Source organism: Prunus avium, chromosome 3, assembly GCF_965620075.1.
Source record: "Prunus avium chromosome 3, drPruAviu1.hap1.1, whole genome shotgun sequence".
In the NCBI taxonomy this organism is placed as follows: Eukaryota; Viridiplantae; Streptophyta; class Magnoliopsida; order Rosales; family Rosaceae; genus Prunus; species Prunus avium.
The window spans coordinates 8,222,414-8,243,731 of NC_142286.1; the positions used below are offsets into that span (position 1 = coordinate 8,222,414).

The 21,318-nt window shown below is 38.5% G+C and overlaps 2 protein-coding genes and 1 pseudogene across 4 annotated transcripts; 2 read left to right on the plus strand and 1 right to left on the minus strand.

Moving 5' to 3' along the window:
* The first annotated feature begins 1,614 nt into the window (after nt 1-1,614).
* Nucleotides 1,615-6,195, plus strand: LOC110747580 (putative disease resistance protein RGA1). 2 transcript variants are annotated; one of them, XM_088249902.1, is made up of 5 exons: nt 1,615-4,917; nt 5,039-5,149; nt 5,303-5,389; nt 5,489-5,588; nt 5,686-6,195. In XM_088249902.1, exon 1 carries the CDS (start codon nt 1,869-1,871, stop codon nt 4,842-4,844), a length of 2,976 nt encoding a protein of 991 aa, XP_088106028.1. In that variant the 5' UTR covers nt 1,615-1,868; the 3' UTR covers nt 4,845-4,917; nt 5,039-5,149; nt 5,303-5,389; nt 5,489-5,588; nt 5,686-6,195. The 2 variants fall into 2 exon arrangements, with proteins under 2 accessions (XP_088106028.1, XP_088106027.1); XM_088249901.1 differs by having other exon boundaries at nt 5,714-6,195.
* A 1,333-nt stretch (nt 6,196-7,528) lies between these two features.
* LOC110756232 (disease resistance protein RGA2-like) lies at nt 7,529-11,485 on the plus strand (annotated as a pseudogene). The gene is made up of 3 exons (XR_015834367.1): nt 7,529-10,582; nt 10,720-10,847; nt 10,988-11,485. The product of XR_015834367.1 is annotated as a disease resistance protein RGA2-like (transcript).
* Nucleotides 11,486-11,724: 239 nt separating this feature from the next.
* On the minus strand, nt 11,725-17,006 carry PTAC17 (plastid transcriptionally active 17). The gene is made up of 10 exons (XM_021957640.2): nt 16,564-17,006; nt 16,357-16,422; nt 16,087-16,267; nt 15,726-15,922; nt 15,361-15,411; nt 15,187-15,278; nt 14,432-14,541; nt 12,984-13,078; nt 12,612-12,716; nt 11,725-12,032 (listed from the first exon to the last, which is right to left on the minus strand). Exons 1-10 carry the CDS (start codon nt 16,885-16,887, stop codon nt 11,895-11,897), a joined length of 1,359 nt encoding a protein of 452 aa, XP_021813332.1. The 5' UTR covers nt 16,888-17,006; the 3' UTR covers nt 11,725-11,894.
* Between the last annotated feature and the right edge of the window lie 4,312 nt (nt 17,007-21,318).

Consider the following 21,318-nt stretch of genomic DNA (forward strand, 5'->3'; position numbering starts at 1 on the left):
AAAAATCCTAAAGATGATATCGAACATCTCGAAATGGAGCTAAAAATTGACGCCGATTTGGGAATCCACAATCCACTAAGAAATATTTACCTGAATATACGACACAAATCCAATTAATATTTACAATACAACCTAATATAGACATAAATAAATAAATATATACATGATGGCACTTTAAGTCCGTTCCTCCTTGATAAAGAATCATTTAACACTTTGTAATCATGAGCTGAACCCTCCTATCTGCTAAGAACGTATATGAATTCCAAATCAAAGTTATAAGCAGCTAGCACGTTTTGTGATATTTTACCGTGACGATCATGATAACTACTTACTTCGCGCCCTGTCACCATTGCTGGTATATGTGTGCCATCAATAGCTCCAATGCAACACTAAAATAAATTAAGGCATTAGATGTTATGTATTTTGAATAATAACAGTACTAATACTAATACAAAAACTATAATAATAATAATAATAATATTTACTATAACGAATGAAGTAGTCATTACTTACCTTAAAATAAGGGTAAAATCTTGTACTTTCTCTTATTTTAGTTGGCACTGTGGATCCAAAGTTCAACAAATTCCAAACTAATAAAGTTTTAAAAATATTTTAAACCAACATGATAAAAATAGTTTAAACCAAAGTTTCAACATAATCTAACATGGTAAACATAATCTCACAGAAACCACACTCATTCCATAGTGTATAGTATCCACTCTGATCGCTCTTTAGGTGACATTTTCAGGAATGCATTTTTCATTCCCAACTTATGAACCAGTCCAAGTGATTTGTAACGAAAATATATGCAATCTTTAATTAGTTCATAAGAAATATATATATATATATGAAGATAATTTTTTTGAAATCTGAATTGAATACACCCAAACTTTTACAAACTCTTTTAAAATCTGAATTGAATACACCCAGATTTTTAAACTCTTTTAAACTCTTTTAAAATCTTAATTGAATACACCCCCCCTTAGGGTCGCTAGGAGGAGCTCGGAGACCTAGTAAACCACCACCCACCTCACTAGTGCATGTTCTTAACGAAGATGGTGTGGGAGCAATTTTTGTCCCAAAGAATATTCGTCTGAAGATTCGGTCTTGCACTTTACTTCTCTTTCTCCTTGCAAAACAATACGGAGTGAAAAGACACCTGGGGGTGTTGGCCAAAGGCCCTCCGACGCCTAAGTTAGGATCCGTTGATATTTTGCTTCCACAGATGGGCTCCCCTACCCCACCCAGGAATTCATAATTTGTTTGGCTTGTTTGGGGTGCGTTTTGACTTTCCTTATGGGATTGTCGCACTGTGTTTTCCTACGGTTACGTTTTCCACCAATTGCTTTTCTGGGTTTATTTGACTGCTAGTGCTTGTTTGTAAGTGCTTGTTTGGTGTGCACTGGGAACTGTTTTTCTCCCCTCTGCCTTATTGCATTGCATTGTATTTGCTTTCTCATTGTATGATTGTGCAATGAAAAGTGCAAGTTTCTTACCAAAAAAAAATTCAAAAAAAATTCAAAAGGTAAGCATAGTCTTCTCTTTTTGATAGAAATCAATACTAAACAAAGTCGGGTTGAAATTTGTGGCTTGAAAATTAATATTCTACATAATTGGGATCTTTAGCTCCATTAGATGGACATGGAGTGTCCCAGTCTAATTGGCTTGAAGTTGGAAATCAGGATACCTAACTTAATGGACTTTAGAGTATTTAAAGTTTCATTTTTTATGTTGCGCTGGAGTCGTTGACTTGGAGTTTGGCTCTGCACACCAAGGCTAATAACACAAACCATTCTGCATTTCTTCCTTCATCATACATCTCTTGAATTTGTTTTTCTATTATCAAAGGCCAATTTCCTACGCCAACGATGGCTGATGCACTCGTTTGTGTGGTTCTACAACAATTGGCTTCAACAACGTATCAGCAAATAGAAAAAGAGGTGGAATTGGTCTTGGATGTTAAGAAAGAAGTTGCAAAAATCACCAGCAATCTCAAAGCTATACAAGCCGTTCTCGATGATGCAGAGAAGAGGCAAGTGATGGAAGCCGTCGTGAGATATTGGTTGGATAAGCTGAAAAATGTATCGTACGAGATGGATGATGTGCTGGATGAGTGGAACACTAAAATTATGATGCAACAAGTTGACAACCATGAAAAAGAAGGTGATATAACTCTTCTTGTTACCAAGAAGAAGGTATGTTTCTTGATTCCCTTTGATTGCTTTTGTTTTGGCCATGTCAGTCGAGTGATTCTTCGTCGCGACATTAAACTTAAGCTAAAAGATCTGAATAACAAGTTGACTGAGATTGCTGAAGAACGAAAAGCATATAAGTTTCAACACACAGAAGGAAGAGTTGAACAACCTGAACGGCAGAAAAGCTCATCGTTTCTTGATATATCTAAGACATTTGGCCGAGAAAATGAAAAAGATATTATAGTAAGCAAGTTGTTGAGTGAGAGTAGTCAAGAAATTATAAGGGGTCCCCTTGTTATCCCCATTGTGGGGATGGGAGGAATGGGAAAGACAACTCTTGCACAACTAGCCTATAATGATGAAAATGTCAAAGCGCATTTCGAAAGGAGAATATGGGTTTGTGTCTCAGACCCTTTTGATGAGATAAAGATTGCCAAAGCCATCATTGATGGTAATGGAACCCCAAACTCAGATGAATTGGAAGCTTTCTTGCAATGTATGTCAAAATCTGTAGAAGGGAAAAAGTTCCTCCTTGTCCTAGATGATGTGTGGACTCAAGACCACAGAAAGTGGGAACAATTAAAGTTACCTTTGCTGAAAGGTGCTATGGGTAGTAGAATACTGGTGACCACACGAAAAGAGGAAGTTGCTATTATGATGGGAGCAAAGATGAGCCACATGATCCATTTGAAGCAATTGAGTGAAGAATCATGTTGGTCCTTATTCTATCACCTTGCATTCTTTGACAAGGAAGAAGATGAATCTAATGTGTTTGAAGCTATTGGTAAGGAAATTGTCAAAAAGTGTAAGGGTTTGCCTCTTGCTGCAAAGGCTTTAGGTAGTCTCATGCGCTTTAAGAAAACTAAGAAAGAATGGCAAGATGTCTTGCACAGTGAGATATGGGAAATTGAAGAGGTTGAACAAGAGGTTTTTCAACCGTTATTGCTAAGTTATTATGATTTGGCATCGGGGGTCAAACGTTGTCTTTTGTATTGTGTTATTTTTCCAAAAGATTATGAGCTCGATAAAGATAATTTGATTGAGTTGTGGATGTCACAAGATTATCTTAGTTTGGAAAGAAACCAAGAAAAGGAAATAGTAGGTGAAAACTGTTTCAATAACTTAGTAATGCGGTCGTGGTTTCAAGATTTTAAGAAAGATGACGACGGCAATATTACCGTCAAAATGCATGATATTGTGCATGACTTTGTGCAGTTTCTTAACCGCGAGGAATGTTACATCATGGAGGTTAAGGATGCTAACAAGAGAATTGAGCTACCAAGTGATAAGGTCCGCCATTTGACCTTAATCCTTGCATCGGATGATCGATTTGCATGTCCTGTTCCTCCTATTTCATTTGATCATTGCAAAGTTCTGCGCACCCTGTCATGTTTCGATTCAAGAATCACTATCTTAGACCGAGATCTCATTTTGCAATTGAAATGTCTTAGGACTTTAAATTTGAGTGGTAACAAAATCAATGAACTTCCAAAGGAGATTGGCGAGTTGATACATTTGAGGTACATTGATTTGTCTGGTAATAATCATCTGAAGGAATTACCAAACACACTGTGTAATTTATACAATCTACAGTCCTTGCGCCTCACTGGGTGCAGGCACCTTGCAAAACTACCTAAGGCCATAGGGAAGCTGATTAACTTAAAGCATCTTCATATTAAGAACTGTTATACGTTGAAGTACTTGCCAAAAGGGATTGGGAGATTAAGAAGTCTGCAGGTATTAGATGGGTTTAGTGTACGTGCTGTTGACAACAGTGAAACACTCCAGTTAGGTGATCTGGGAATCTTGGACAAGCTTCAGGGTAGCCTTTTTATCAAAGGGCTGGGGAATGTGAGAGACACTAGTGAGGCTGAGAAAGCACAATTAGCGAATAAAAGACACATCCTTCGTTTGGAACTAGATTTTTCGAATGGAGATAAGCGACGACAAGGAGAAAGAGATGGAGAAATGCTGAGTTTCTTAGAACCACCTCAAAGTTTGGAATTTTTAAGCATTAGTGGTTACTGTGGCGGCACCTTCAGCTATCCCAACTGGATGATTTCTCTACCTAATTTGAGAACCCTTGTTCTTCGTTCTTGGAAAAATTGTGATTTTTTGCCTCCTCTTGGGAAATTGCCGTCCCTTCAAACACTGAGCATAGATGATATGCCTAGTGTGAGAAAGGTTGGAGTTGAATTTTTGGGAATAGAAGAAACTTCAGCATTGTTAAAATCATCCTCACCAACTGTTTCATTCCCAAAATTGAAAAAGCTCAGCTTCTCTGGAATGTGTAGTTGGGAAGAATGGGAAGGAGTGGGAGGGTTGGCGGAAGAGGATTCTGAAGTTGGAATAATGCCATGCCTTTCTTCATTGGATATTCTTAAGGCAGACAGCCTACAAACACTGCCCGACTTCCTGCAAAAGACGCCACTGCATGATTTGACTATCTATAAATGCTCTATATTTCTTGAACGCGGTTGCCAAGAAAGCAGAGGAGAGGAGCGTTTCAAGATTTCTCACATCCCAAACATCGAAATTAATTATAAGAGTGTTCGAGAAGACGGAGTTTGGATCCAGCAAGAGGATGAAACCGAGGAAACTGATAGTTCTGAATCTGATGAGGATGATGATGGGATTGCACAAGAATAGGATGTCGTGTATTACAAGTCATCTTAGCTGCATTTCCATAGGTGCTCTGCCAATCCCCTGTTCACTCCTTCTGGTAAAAAACTAAGCTTTTATTTGTGTATTGATATACTTGATTACCATATTTAATTACTTTTCAGTAGTCTGTGGGTTCGAGCTGCCCAATAATAACAATTTAAGGTGAATACTATATGCAGAAAATGCTTATCTATGGTCATTAAAATAGCAGCAAGTATTGCAAGCATCCATTTGGGAGGCAGAATTTAAAGTTGCAGTGGCTGGAGTCCCCAAGACATGATGGCCTTCTGGTATTTGTTATGCCTATGCGCAAAATTTAATTGTAAACTTGACTGCATATGCTCCATGTCCAGATGGAAATTCCGAATTAATCTCTAGGTAGTTTGGAATTGATTTTCATTTAATTCTAGTTGACAATTCCCTTAATCAATGATCTTCTTCAGAAGAACATCACCATGCTACATGCACAGACCATTCTGAAGCATAAAGAACTAAAAACTGCAATGGAGTTGACAAGTCCCTTAATACAGGTTTAACATTTTGACAAGTCATTTCATCTTCTTGCTGCAATCCAATGGTTACAAGTGTTGGTTGCTAGTTTGATGAACTGTCAAATTATGATTGAACAGATCCTAAGTAGGATTTTCAAGTGGTGCAACATCATCAAGGAAACTGGTCCAGCATTCTGGCAAACATTTGACTGATTGATGAGGCTCTTACCTAAGCTAGGTAACTGGTTTTCAGTATCTTCTGTAATCTTATTCCTATGATGTAGTTTAAAGGCTCAAATTTAAAGTTGCTGATTATGAAATTCAAATGTTACTAGGTTGTGATATCGAATGCCCATGTCATAGGCATGGGATTTTGTTATTTCAGCGGCTGAAGCTTTTCATGGCATGGCAGCTGATTTGGATGCTCTACCCGGAAACAGAATAGGACTGGAAGTTCATGCCATCTTCTCATAAGCTCCTTCTGCTCGCTCATTTGTTTTGGCCTGCTCCCGGACCAATGAGATGTGATTGGACTAGCTTTCAACACGAAGAAAAAATGAAACGAAACGAACAAGACTCATTAACACAAGTTGGATCCCGTGTCCCCCCCTTTTCCCCCCTCCGAATCTGAAGGAAGGCAGCGCTGATGCCACCGAATTTCTCATTTTTCTGATGAGTTGATGCACATAAAAGGTCTTAATCAAGGAATTGGCCGGCCCAAACATTTTACATTACAATTTCATACAACTACGTTTTTGGAGTGACAATGTCAATATACAATTACTAGATGTATGGCTATGACTAGAATTTAAAAAGAAAAATGCACATTTGAGCAGATATTTGACTTTTATGTATTGGAGAAGGTATCTTTATGAAATTAAAAAAATGTGAAGTCTTTGATCTATGGCGTGTCATGCATCATCTCTATGTGTTGGTAGCCTACCTCTAAGAAAATTTAAAAAAAAGGGGGTAAACAAAGTCTTTCCTATGCATCCTTCTCATAGAATTCATAACCAAAAAAACAGGGGCGGAACTAGGTAGAGGGCTACCATGGGCTTTATCATAGGTAGCCTTTTTATAAAATTAAAATATATCACATGTATTTTAATGTTATTCATCCCATAAAAACTTAGTAGCCCACTCAAATGTAGCCTTGTAACTCATTATCCACTCAATTTTGTAGGCCTATAATCATCTTATATTTAATTTGTTTGCTCAATTAGGAAACATAATATCTTAATAAACACTCATGATTTTAACTCTCAACCTTTTACTATTTATCCCAATGTATACTTTTATTTCTAGAAAAACTAGAGAAACAGTAAGTACCCAAACAAAACTTGGTCCTTAGATTTTAAGCTAATAACTTTAGCTAGCCCACCCATTGAAAAATTCTTGGTTCCGCCCTTGGAAAAAAAAAAAAAAAAAAAAAAAAACCTTTCTCATAGAACTTAACCATGTCATATGCATATCCGAACGAAGGCAGATGACAAGAAATGAAGCTGCTACAAGGCCGGGGTGGGGGCTTGGCTCACTAACTTTTCTCATTGTCGTATTGACTTGGCTTGAACCACATAGAAAGGTCATACAAGGAATCTTGCCCCTCCTAAAATTTTCGTAGCGGTTCCTTTTTAATTGATTGATGGGTACATTGGAAGAATTTAAAAAGCAGGTAGCTCAATGAATTAAACAAAAATGGGAAAAAAGTCTATGATTAGCACTCCCTACCAATGAGCTGTGAGAGTACTAGTTTTTAACAAAAATAAAAAAATGACACGGCACGACACGACACGAACACAACTCATGGACACAAGTTGCCTTATCTGAAGGAAGGCAGGACAAGCTTAATTAGAAAGTGAATGTAGAACAAGGAACGGAAGCTGCTACAGGGAGAGGTCAAGAAGCGTGTATTTGGGATATCAGATAATTACTTAACTTGTGAAACAAAGGCTGCTCGAAACAAATATTATGATAATTGGGCTCAAGTTGCTGGAGCCATCACAAAAGATAGGGTGTCCCTGTCTGATCGACTTGGACTTGGACATTTTTTTTTCTTCCCTTTTTATGTTGTTGCTGGAGTAAAAACTTCGAGTGGACCTTGGACAAGGTAGAAAGTGTAATATATAAACTGGGTAGAGAAAAGGTGATAACAAAGCCTTTCTGCATTCATTTCTTGCTTCATACATCTCTTGTCTTTCGTCTTCCATATTCAACCAAATTCTGATCCCAACAATGGCTGATGCACTCATTCCCGTGCTGCTACGACAATTAGCTGAAATAATTTATCAACAAATAGAAAAAGAGGTGAGATTGGTTCTCGATGTTAAGAAAGAAGTTGCAAAAATCACCAGCAATCTCAAAGCTATTCAAGCAGTGCTTGAGGATGCGGAGAAGAGGCAAGTGAAGGAAGCCACCGTGAGAGATTGGTTGGAGAAGCTGAAAGATGTTTCATACGAGATGGACGACGTGCTGGATGAGTGGAACACTGAATTTCTAAGACAACAAGTTGAGAAACAAGAAGAAGAAGAAGAAGGTAAAGATGCTCTTGTTGCCAAGAAGAAGGTATGCTTCTCCATTCCCTGTCATTGCTTTTGTTTTAACCAAGTCAGTCGGGTAATTCTCCGTCGTGACATTGCTCTTAAGATAAAAGACCTGAATGATAGGTTGAATGAGATTGCTATAGAAAGGCAAACATATAACTTTCAGACCACAGAAAAGGGCATTGAACATCGACCAGAAAGTTCATCCTTTGTCGATATTTCTAAGACATTCGGTCGAGAACATGAAAAAGACTTTATTGTAAGCAAGTTGAGCGATGTGTGAAAGGGTGTGATCCCCTTGTTATACCTATTGTAGGGATGGGAGGAATTGGAAAGACAACTCTTGCCCAACTGGTTTATAATGATGAAAGTATTAAAGCTCATTTTGAAAAAAGAATATGGGTCTGTGTTTCAGAGCCTTTTGATACTTTCAAGATTGCAAAAGCTATCATTGATGGTAATGGTACCCCAAACTCAGATGGGTTGGAAGCTTTCTTGCAATGTGTGTCTAAATCCGTTGAGGGTAAGAAGTTTCTCCTTGTCCTAGATGACATGTGGACCCAAGATCATAGAGAGTGGGAACAATTAAAGTTACCTTTGCAGAATGGTTCTACAGGTAGTAAAATATTGGTGACCAAGCGAAAAGAGGGGGTTGCTATAATGATGGGAGCAGAGAGTGACATGATCCGTTTGAACGAATTGAGTGAAACATATTGTTGGTCATTATTCCATCACATTGCATGTTTTGATAGGCGAGAAGAAGAGTCTAATGTGTTTGAAGCTATTGGTAAAGAAATTGTAAAAAAGTGTAAGGGTTTACCCCTTGCGGCAAAGACTCTAGGTAGTCTCATGCGCTTTAAGAAAACAAGAGAAGAATGGGAAGATGTTTTGCATAGCAAGATATGGGAACTAAAAGAGATTGAACAAGAAGTTTTTCAACCGTTATTACTAAGTTATTATGATTTGGCCTTGGCAATTAGAAATTGTCTTTTGTATTGTGTTATTTTTCCAAAAGGTTATGTGTTCACAAAAAAACATTTGATTGAGTTGTGGATGGCACAAGATTATCTTAATTTGGAAGGAGACAAAAACAAAGAAATTGTTGGTCAAAATTATTTCAATAACTTGGTAATGCGGTCTTTTTTTCAAGATTTTGCTGGAGATGATTTCGGGAATGTTAGATACAAAATGCATGATATTGTGCATGACTTTGTGCAGTTTCTTACCAAGAAAGAAGCTTTTGTTATAGAAGTTAAGGATGCTAACAAAAGAATTGAGCTACGAGGTTATAAAGTCCGCCATTTGACATTAATTGCACTCGAGGATCCATATGGATCTCGCACTTCATTATTAGCTCCAGTTTCATCTGAAATTTGCAAAAGCATGCGTACCCTTGCAACTTTTGGTTCAAGAATCAGTACTTTAGACCCAGATTTTATTTTGCAATTGAAAGCCCTTAGGACATTAAATTTGAGTGAAAATGACATCGAGGAACTTCCGAAGGAGATTGGTGAATTGATACAATTGAGGTATGTTGATTTGTCTCGTAATTATCCTTTGGTGGAATTACCGAACACTAAGTGCAATTTATACAATCTGCAAACCTTGTGCCTGGATTATTGCCGGCAACTTGCAACACTGCCCAAGGCCATGGGGAAACTGATTAAACTAAAGCATCGCCATGTTATGTGCTGTGATGGGCTAAAGTACTTGCCAAAAGGGATTGGGAGATTAACAAGTCTACGAGCACTAGACCAGTTTCCTGTATGTGGTGGTGATGACGAGAATGACACGTTCAAGTTAGGTGATCTAAGACTGCTGGACAAGCTTGAGGGCAGCCTTTTTATAAGCGAGCTTGGGAACCTGACAGATGCAAGTGAGGTTAAGAAAGCACGACTGTGGAATAAAAAACACATCCTTCATTTGAGACTGGATTTTTCGAATGGAGATAATGCGGAGGGGGATAGGAAAAGTGATGTTGAAATTCTGAATGTCTTAGAAGGACCTCAGAATTTGAAAAGTTTAGACATTGGTAATTACTGTAGCACCTCATCTCCCAAGTCGATGTCTTTACACAGTCTGAGATGCCTTAGTCTTCATGGTTGGAGATATTGTGAAGTTTTGCCTCCCTTGAAAAGTTGAAAATATATGATATGCCTAGTCTGAAAAAGGTTGGAGTTGAATTTTTGGGAATAGAAGAAGGAACTCAAACACTATCAAGATCACACTCACCTACTATTTTATTCCCAAAATTGAAACAACTCAGCTTCGGCGGAGTTTTGGATTGGGAAGAGTGGGAAGGAGTGGGAGGGTACAAGTTGAAGAATTCTGAAATTATAATATTGCCATGCCTTTCTTCGTTCCGTATTTCTAAGGCACACAAGCTTCAAGCACTGCCCGACTTCCTGTGGAAGACACCACTGCTTGAGTTGAGCATCTCTAAATGCCATGTATTTATACATCAACAAGGTTTCAGAAATCAGCTCAAGATTTCTAACATCCCAAATATCAGTATTAATTATGAGAGTATTCGAGAAGAAGGGGTTTGGATCCAAGGATATGATGAAACCGACACATCTGATTTTGATGAGGGGGATGATGAGATTGTGCAAGAATAGATGTCGATTATTTGAAGTCATCCAAGCTGTATTTAATGAGACGGGCGCTCTGCCAATCCCCTCTCCCTCTTCTGGTAAAACGAAAAAAATACCTCTTCTTATTTATGCATTTATTTTCCGCATTGAATTACTTTTTATTTCACAGTTGCGACCACACCGTCAAAATCATTAGACTTATTTGTTTCTTTTTTTTGATCTTTGAAATCTTCAGATAATACCTTGGCATGATTTTCTTATAGAAGCAATGTCGATGATGACTGGTCAAGGTGCTGCATGATATATCCTTCTTCTGTAATCTTCCATCACCGCGTAACCTTCTGTAATGCATATATATAAGAGGTAATTTTTTTTCCTTGTGTATATAGTTGCCCATTATATATCAAGATTAAGATTGATTCGCAATATTTTCACAAGGAGTAAACTGTAATGTGTCGAAGCCTTGTCGTAGTAGTTACCTGTGCTAACATGTTACACTTTAGCCATTGTTGGACAGCTAAGACCATGACAGTCTGAGGAGTAATTTTTGGTGATTGCCTTGCGCTGTGCCAAGACGGATGCAAGACAAGGCCGCGTTGACGCTGTTTGGTGTGGCAGCAAATACATTATAGATGGAAAAGGCCAAAGACTTGGCACACAAGTTTGACAAGGCATGGCCCAGCATGCGCAGCAAGCTCGGTGGAGTCAGGTTTGGCCGGATGTCATGCGTGGGCAGTTTATCGGCAGTTGCTAGCAGTTCCAGCACCAACCAACTCATGTAAATCCTTTGCTAGGTTTATTTTCTATCTGCCTCTTATGTAATCCTTTGCTTTGTATATTTGTCATTGTGGTAGTGTTATTCAGTGTATGAGTGCTGAAGTGTTTGAAGAGGGTGTAACCTTTATTTTTATTTTGCGGTGAGGTGTGGTTATTGGACCCCAAAATATCAAAGGTCCAAGAAAATATCAATTTATTAAACTTTCAAGAGAGAGGATGAAAATTATACGAAAATTTAGAAAATAAGTTATTTTTATCTTGGAGACGGACGACTCAAACATGGAAGCTCTTCAGAATGAGTCAGATCAGAGATCATCTTTTTCAATAATATCGATACAATATCAATACAAAGAAGATTTCTCAGTTATATATGAATAAGAAGTAATTATGTCTTGTTGCCAAGAAGGCATTTATGAGCATGGTTATGAAAGCTAGAACAACCCACTACATCAATGTTGGTCAATGAAGAGGAAAAAAATCAAATATATAACCATTGATTGATTCTCATGACTTGTTCACTATAACCGAAGACTCCACATGTACATCATAATGTTAAAACATCCCTCCAAATTTTAATAGAAAAAATAGGGGTTGGGGGGGTTGGAGAAATAGAAGTATGAGAATTGTAAGTAATCATAGTAAACAGCCTTTAAAACCCTTTTCTAACTCTTGTGCATCCAAGTTCTTCCCTATGAAAACAATCTTGTTTGTTCTTGGCTCATTGGGGCCCCACAGCCGATCAGGTGAGCCTTGGAATATATCATGAACTCCCTGTTACATAACAAAAAGACGATCGCTAAATATACAGTACCCACACAAAAATCATTGACTAAAATTGCTTGGAACTATATTTCTAACTCCTTTATCAGCAACATCACACCAACCCATAACTTGACATGCAAGAAGAATATCAAATGAGTAGAGATGATTAACAAAATCCAGTACATAAAAAAAAATGCCAATGTACATTAGTAGCAAGTTTATCTCCCCCCATTTAAATTGAACCGTTCCACGATAAAATCCCATTCTACTTGGTTATTCCTTTGCATTGACCACTAATAAAGCATTGAAGGTAAAGCATCATATAAGACTCTAAGACAAATACAAGGATCGCCCATTGCTTTGAAAAAACAGAGAAGAAAACAAGCATGATATAGCTTCAAAGTTGACAGGAAACATGACCCTAGATCAAGCAGGAAGCTAAATAATTTATGTAGCCAACGAAAAGAGCAATGCTCAGAAATTCCAACTTCAATATCCTCACAGCTAAATTTCAAATAGAGAAACGGACATTCTTATACAATAAGGAGATCTCATACCAATTATTAACACTTTCAGGATTTAACTCACCTGGAAGACAAATCTCTCATTCATTCCCTGAACAGATAGAAGACCTTTCATACGATATATGTCCTCGCTCCTTTCCAACAACAGTGTACCGAGCCATATGTTAGCCTGAAAGAAATTATGAGTACAATCTTTGTCAGGTTTTCTTGTCTATATTTCATATTGAGACAACATCAGTACAATCTTTGTTAGGTTTTCTTTTATACATTCCAGACAAAGAATCTAAATTATATAATTCCTGCAACTGGCCATAAAATGTGTACTTGTGTCATTCATAGCAACAGGTCAATAAAAAAGTCCACAGGTACTACTAAAATCATAAGGCCATTTATCATATATGAGGGCAAATAAACTACAACAAAGTAGAGATCCAACCTTTTCAAGATCTAAGTTCCCTTCACAAACTATGCTGACAGAAGAAACGCCAGGATCATGAACATGGTCATGGGTGTGGTGATCATCATGATGTTCTGCGTATCAGTGCCAAATGTAAGGATATCAGTTCATAATTCTATATAAAAAATAGAAGCAATGTCAAGTGGTTAAGGCAGTCCAGTAAAAGCTATTGGCCGACCTGGCCACGACTTTTCTTACACACAAGGCCATAAACAAACAGTAAACAAATGACAGGGAGCTATCCCTGCCACCTTTCTTAGTGCCACTTTCAGGACTGAAACCACAGCACCCACAGATCCAGGGATGGCAATGGAAATTTTTTAACAATAGCTACAACATCACAATTTGGAGGACACTTTTGTCCACCATGCTGCTTGCAGTTAAAGTTTCAATCTTTTCCACCCAATGCAGCAAAACTGAATACAAAGAAGAACACTTAATAATCACTTCTCCAGAACTCCAACCTACTCATGCTTCTTGCTTTACTTCTTGCCCCCAAGAAGTACACTGCAATACTTTTTCCCTCACATGAACCATTTGCCTCCAAGTTGCAAGTAGGACTTATATTACACACTGAAAACCTCATATGAAATTAAATGCATAAGAATAATGGAAACGAAAGGGCAAGGGAAGCATACAAGCTTTTACACATTCCCTTTATCTACACCACCAAAAATGGTAGCAATGATTTTCTAAACCATGGGAATACTGAAGCCTCAAAGACTAGATTAAACTAAACCCAAAGTAAATGAAAATGAGAAGATGAAACTATGTTATGGCAGAGCAGATATCTTATTTTGTTCTTACGATATCATTATGATCTAGCAAAGAAAGAAATATTTTAATGCCCACATGTGTGATAGTGTGTAAAGTTCAAAAATACTTCCTTACTACAGGAAGCTGAACAAGTTCCCAGTTCTGCCTAAACACTATAGCACCCATAGTATCCATTTATAATACCCCATAGATATATAACTGGACCCACCGTATGCCCTCCCTTTTAGATCCAGATGTTCTGAAGATTAGTTGTTATTTTGCAAGATCTATATGCCTGTAGTAAGCTTACAAAGAGATGTAATGTAGGTATCAGCAAAGCAGAAGACTCAGCTCCGAAGTGATACTATAACTTAATAGCTAAAAAGTTAAATCCGCCACACCTGCAATAATGCTCACCCATATCTAACAATGGTTTGTTTTCAAACTCCAAGCACAACACCCTCTGGGACCCAAGATTCCACAAATGCATTTGTTTGTGTGCAACAAACAGATTTTGTAGACTTTTCAGTTTTAATTTGACAACAGATAAACAATAGTACCCACAAAGCCATCATCAACATATTCAATGTGTAGGAAGAAGAACAGCGGATCTTTCACAGAGAAGCAACATGTCATGATGAGTATGTGTTTCAATGATCAGAAGGATTTACCGTGCTTGTGGTCGTGCTTCTCATCATGATGGTGATGATGATCGTGGTGGTGATCATGGTGATGATCATGATCTTCCTTTTCACCTTCAGCATCAATAGCACTCTCTATCCTGGCAAGATTACAGCCAAGATTAGGAAATGATATCAAGATTCCAAACACAAGGTGAGAAATTATGAAGCATGGAAGCATGTTCTGCACATTATAGATCAATTTAATAACAGAGCAATATCACAGAAGAACAAAGAAAATTAACACACTGAGGGAGCTTGGGCTCCCAAAATAATTCTCATTTATAAGTGTATCATTTATTAATCAGCACCAATGGTAAACAACACGTGTTTGAAGCAGTATACAAAAGGAGATTAGAACAAATGCATACCCAAAAAAAAATCTAAAGAAAAGGAAATAAATATTTCATATATAACTCCAATGGTCTCATGAATCTGTTTGTAAACTAATTTTTACAAATAGATTCACAAGTCCCCCTCCTCTATTTAGACAAACACAAAGATACAAATAATTCAATGGTCTTGTTAGAAATAGTTAAATGATTCAAAACTTATACTATGATACTATCCACCTTTCTTTTCACATGCAAATTGTGCACAACATTTAAAGCCATTAATCATCATTAAGAACCTAATTTTAAATAAATGGGAGTAATGTCCAATAAGCAGCAACAAGAAATCAACAACCATCAGCAAGGTCAGAATTGTCTAAACCCAACAACAATGAAATGGGTGTAAAAAATTACCTCTCCAAATCAAATCCTCCAATACCAAGAACATAATCCAGGTTAACTTTTCCAAACTCTGTCCGCTTCAGTTGAGCCATGCCATTGATGTTCTATTTTCAATATAACATATTCTGTTTAATACAATAATCATTAACAAGAATGACGAAAACCAAAAAGCAGCAAGGTACAAACCCTTATTCGTTGCACCAAAGAAGCAATTTCTGGCTCGCCAACAAGATCGGTCTAGGATAAGAAAGGACAAGTACACTAGTCAGCCAATACAGCAAAAACTGTAACTATTTTGAACATATTCTTCATCCAATATTCTATAATAATTTTCAAGTTAAGTGTTTTTTTATCAATTAATGATGCCTTAAAAAAATAAAGAACAAAAAGAAAGAAAAAATAGCAACCACACCATCACAAACACATAGAAAACGTTCATGTTGAAATATTAGGGCCACAATATTTTCAGTTTTCAAGAATCATAACTATTCAATTTGAGTGCAGAGCAGAGTAAACCTGATACACAAATAGATCATAGTAATCATGTGTACCTTATTCACAATGATACGGTCAGCATAAGCAATCTGCTCTATAGCCTCATTGACAACTCCTTTTGGCTTAACTTCATCCAGATGAAAAACAGCATGTTTAGCATCAACTAACGTGACAACACCATCCAACTTGACATCATTAAAAACCTCATCCTCAGCATAAAATGTTTGAATGATCGGTGCTGGATTTGCCAATCCTACAAATAAATAAGAAGAAAAAAATTTCACATGAAGTTCGATAGTTACCAGAAAGGCCAAGCAAATTCACTGAATTAACGATTTCATACACCCTACGAAACAAGTTGCAAACAAACAACCACGAACCAAAATTTAGTGCACTAAAACAAAACAAACTTCATACCAGTAGTCTCTATTACAATATGATCGAACTTCCCTTTCTTCTTATGGACCAAGTCTGAAATCATACGAACAAGGTCACCCCTCACAGTGCAGCAAAGACACCCATTATTCAACATAACAATATCTTCTGCCCCAGTGGTTTTTGCAGCAACCAAAGAACCATCAATGTCTATTTCACCATACTGCAAAATCCACAAAAAACTCAAAACCTTCACATACATAACATAAATTAAGAAACGACAAGAAGTAAGTGCAAAATTCAGCCTCATACCTCGTTCTCAATCACCGCAATTCGCTTCCCATGCTCCGCAGTTAGTATATGGTTAAGCAATGTCGTCTGCCAGTTTCATTTCACAAGTGCATTTCAGTAAATAATGAAGATTATAGTGGCATTCAAACAATGAAACTTTTGGATAAAACCGGCCATAAATTTAGCGACTCAAATCACAAAAGAGAGTATGAGTAGAAAATATCGAACCTTTCCGGAGCCCAAGAAGCCGGTGATTATCGTGGCGGGAATGCGATTATCGGGGACAATCTGGGTCAAAACGTCGGAGCTTTCGCTCTGCGACGTCGTTGCGGTCGCAGACACGGTGAACCTTCTGCAGCCGAGCTTAGGCTTGGCGACGAGTGTTCGGCAAAACGACGACGTCGAGTAGCGTAGGCTTTGGGAGTGAGGGGGAGTTCTTGGTCTCCATGTGAGAGGGAACAGAGCCGCGGCTCCGACCCGGGGGAGCCGGGTTGAGTGGCGAGAAGTGAGGCCGAGAAGGGTCGTGGCCAGGTCGGCCGATATCGAAGCCATGGGAGAAAACGGCGACGTTTGGGTTTTGGGGTTTAGAGGCACAGAAGGAGAGGGTTTATGTGAGGTTGAAGACGGAAGAGGCGATATACTAATACGGCGGCAAAATGTAGCTGTGGACTGTTCTCCAATTATCTAGATTTTTTTACTTTTTTTTCATATATTTTTAAAGGGTGGTTTTGTCTTTTTAATTTTTTATAAGTATCTTTTGTTTGTATTTGTTCTGTACCTACCTACTTAATTTATGAAAGCATTCATCTTTTCCTCACATTCTTATTAAGAGCATCCCTAACGCAACAATAGTAGTAAATAAATTTTTTTAAATTGAAGTTTATTGATTTACGTGGTAATTTAAAAAGAAAAATAGGCTACTTGAATAATTTTTGCTCCAACCGACTCTTTATAATTAATGCAATATCATGAAAAATGATGAAAAATATATGAAAAATGTCTATGTATTTATTATATGAAAAGAACAAATGCATGTTTTTAACTTTTGCAAGGTAGGTTTTGTTTTTTCAAAGTAAAATTAAATGTTTGAAGAGTCAAAATCAACTTACTGTTAGTCAAGACATAGAAGACAACTTACCTCAAACAAGGAAAAGCCTGTCTACCACCTAGAGACATATTTCCCTATTTTCATTTCCATGTTTTAGGGATGGAAACTCTCCATGTTTCCCTCCATGTTTTGTGCATTGTTTGTAACTAATAATCAGCCATGTACAATTGTATATATCACTCTCTCCAAGTTAGTAATTCAATTGGCAGATTTGAATTCTCTGCAAAACCTATCTTGTTATACATTCTCAACTCTCTCAATTACACTATATTTGGCATGGTATCAGAGCAATCGATTTTGGTTGCCCCTGCATAACCTTGTTCTTGCCTAATCTCTACCTATCCTTATTCATAATTTGCTGTTATATATTATCTCATACTTTGCCTTGCCTCAAAATTGGTCTTGATCCCAAGTCCTATTTGTGCTCTTGTTTGCTGAAGTTCTAAGTTTTTTGTTCTCTTAATCTATTTTACATCATGGGTGACACCAACGACACAATCAACTCCACGGCCGACTCCTCTAAGATCGACTCCACCAAGATTGACTCCACAACTCCACCACTCCGGTCCTCTCATGACTTCTCTCAAATTACCCCTGATAAGTTGGATGTGTCCAACTACCCTGCATGGTCTCGTAGTGTTCGCTTGGCCATTACTGCTCGTCGTATGGCTGGTTTCATTAATGGTAAAAAGATTGCCCCTGCCATTGATAATCCTAGCTATGAAGCTTGGGATGAAGACAACTGTTTGGTGCAATCATGGCTTCTCAACTCCATGACAAAAAATGTACGTGCCTTATTTGATCATTGCTCAACGGCTTATGCGGTGTGGGACGCAGCTCGGAAGACATACACTGTTACTCAGAATAGCTCCAAGTTGTACCAACTCCGTCGTCAGTCTGTCACCACCTCTCAAAGTAGTGAACCTGTGAATGTCTTCTATGAAAAATTACACGTAATATGGCAAGAAATTGACAGCCTCCGTCCCTGCAAACATACCAATCCCGATGATGTGGCTCTTCACCAACAAGCACTTGAAGTTGAACATGTGTACGATTTTTTGGGAGGACTCGATCCCAACTTTAATTCCATTCGTAGTCGAATTCTTGCTATGAACCCGCTTCCAGCAGTCATTGAAGCTTATGCACTTGTGGTAGAATAAGATAATCGCCAATCTTCCATGCTTGGCGGTGGAAGTGCAATGGCGGTCAAGCCATATAGGCCACCACACCGTACGTCCTCCGGACTTCCCCCCCGGGGTCCCAAAACTAACGATGCAAAGGGAACTCAGAAGTGCACTCATTATGGTGGTAATCATCTTGTTGAGAAGTGCTTTAAGCTTCATGGTTATCTTGAGTGGTGGGATGCTCTCAAGTCCCGCAACAAAACACTCAAGGCAGCATGTGTTATAACTACCGATGCTTCTCCATCTTCCACCCTACTCTCTGACTCCGAATCAGGTACACGACCCACTACATGGATAATTGACACAGGTGCCACTGATCATATGACTTTTGACTCTACTATGTTTTCCACATTATCTTCTAAGTCTCGTCATCCTTACATCACTAGTGCCAATGGAGTTCCTTCTAATGTTGCTGGTGAAGGAACTATATCACTTTCCCCTTCCTTATCTTTATCTCATACATTACTTGTTCCCTCTATCAATTGCAATTTGCTGTCTGTTGGAAAATTACTTGACTCACATAATTGTTATGCCAGATTCTATCCTTCCCATTGTCTTTTTTAGGACCTCACGACTCACGCGACGATTGGGCATGGTAAACGAAGAGGGGGGTTGTATTCCTTGACGGTCTCTTCACCACCAAGGGCAGCTCATACTCATGGTTCTAGCTCGCAATGAACACCAAATTTGGCTTTGGCATCGTCGCCTAGGACATCCATCATTTGGCTATCTTCAACGTTTGTTTCCGTCTTTGTTTCGTGGCTTAGATAATCATTAGTTTCAGTGTGAAACCTGTGTATTGGCCAAAAGCCATCGAACTGTTTTTCCCTTAAGTGATAATAAAACGGAATTCCCTTTTGATTTGGTTCACTCTGATGTTTGGGGTCCTGCTAAAGTTTCTTCCAATGGCAAAAGATGGTTTGTTACATTTATTGATGATTGCACTAGCATGACTTGGGTATATTTACTAGCTCATAAAAGTGACGTTTCCGCTGCAATCCGTGAATTTCATGCTATGATTACCACACAATTCCAAGCCTCCATCAAAGTATTCCGGTCTAATAATGGTGGGGAATATGTGAACAATGTCTTGGCACAATTCTTCCGAGACCACGGTATCATTCATCAAACCTCCACATCTTATACTCCGCAACAAAATGGTGTCGCAGAGCGAAAGAATCGACAATTACTTGAGGTTACTCGTGCATACATGCTGGATCAATCGGTCCCTCACTACTTATGGGGACATGCCCTTCTTTCTGCAATCTATGTAATTAATCGAGTGCCTAGTAGTGTTTTGAAGTTTGAAACTCCACTAAACACCTTGGCTCGTCACGTCTCTCTTCCTACAGTCCTCAAGTTGCCTCCTCGCATATTTGGTTGTGTTGTATATGCTCATGTTCTATCTCATCAAAGAAGTAAACTGGACCCTTGTGCCATTCGTTGTGTGTTCGTTGGGTATGGATCAAATCAAAAAGGATACAAATGTTACCATCCTCCTACTCGTAAGCTCTTTGTCACCATGGATGCCACATTCCATGAAGATTTATCATACTTTGAAGCTTCTACATCCCCTTCTCTTCAGGGGGAGAGGAGGAATGAAGAGAAGGAAGAAAAAGTTCAAGAAGAAATTCAAGTCTGTCTAGAAACGACCAGTCGCAGCCCAGAAACGACCGGTCGCTTTTGTACAGATTCGGAAACAACCGGTCGCACGGACCTCAGCGACCGGTCACATGGCTCCAGTAATTCTGAAAATCGAATCTGTCCAAATACGACCGGTCGCATCCCAGAAACGACCGGTCGATTTTGCACAGATTCGGAAACGACCGGTCGTACGGACCTCAGCGACCGGTCGCATGGCTCCAGCGATGAAATACCAATCTGTCCGAAAGCGACCGGTCGCTCAGAACCATGCGACCGGTCGCCGATCCCCTGTGAACTTGAAGATGGCTATTTGGATAGTGATGAACGTACTGAAAAATTGTCGTTCTTATTTGGTGACGATCCCGGAGGAGACAATCCAAATGTTTGCTGTGATCAACTACAAAATACAACACCTCCTTCTCAACCATCGGACCAATCGTCTCGTGAGGAAGAAACACTCGAGGTAATTCCCGAACCACCTAATGTTATACCATACACTCTCCCACCTAGGACCACTAGAGGAAAACCTAAACCTCAATATTGTCCTGACCTTACTGCCAAATCAAAATATCTCATTAATAACCATGTTTCAACTCATAGATTGTCAAAGTCATATGCATCGTTTGTGAATCAATTATCTACTGTATGTGTTCTAAATAAGTGGCAGGATGCTATAACTGATTCTAGATGGGCTGAAGCAATGACAATTGAAATGGAAGCTTTGGAAAAGAATTCTACATGGGAAATGGTTCAATTACCACAAGGGAAGAAACCAATTGGATGTCGGTGGATATACACTGTAAAATACAAAGCTGATGGATCCATAGACCGATACAAAGCTCGATTAGTGGCCAAAGGGTATACACAAACATATGGAATTGATTACCATGAGACATTTGCATCTGTTGCCAAGATCAACACTGTACGTGTTCTTATGTCATTGGCTGAAAACCTTGATTGGCCACTACTGCAGTATGATGTAAAGAATGCATTTCTTCACGGGGACTTACAAAAAGAAGTGTATATGGAACCACCACCAGGGATCTC

Bases quoted from the DNA above. Each gene is read 5' to 3' on its own strand.
- LOC110747580 (XM_088249902.1), top strand. From the start codon at position 1,869: ATGGCTGATGCACTCGTTTGTGTGGTTCTACAACAATTGGCTTCAACA.
- PTAC17 (XM_021957640.2), bottom strand. From the start codon at position 16,887: ATGGCTTCGATATCGGCCGACCTGGCCACGACCCTTCTCGGCCTCACT. The intron at 16,423-16,563 runs GTTCGATATTTT...TGAAACTGGCAG, and splicing joins GCTTCTTGGGCTCCGGAAAG to ACGACATTGCTTAACCATAT. The intron at 15,923-16,086 runs GTATGAAGTTTG...ATTTATTTGTAG, and splicing joins TATTGTAATAGAGACTACTG to GATTGGCAAATCCAGCACCG.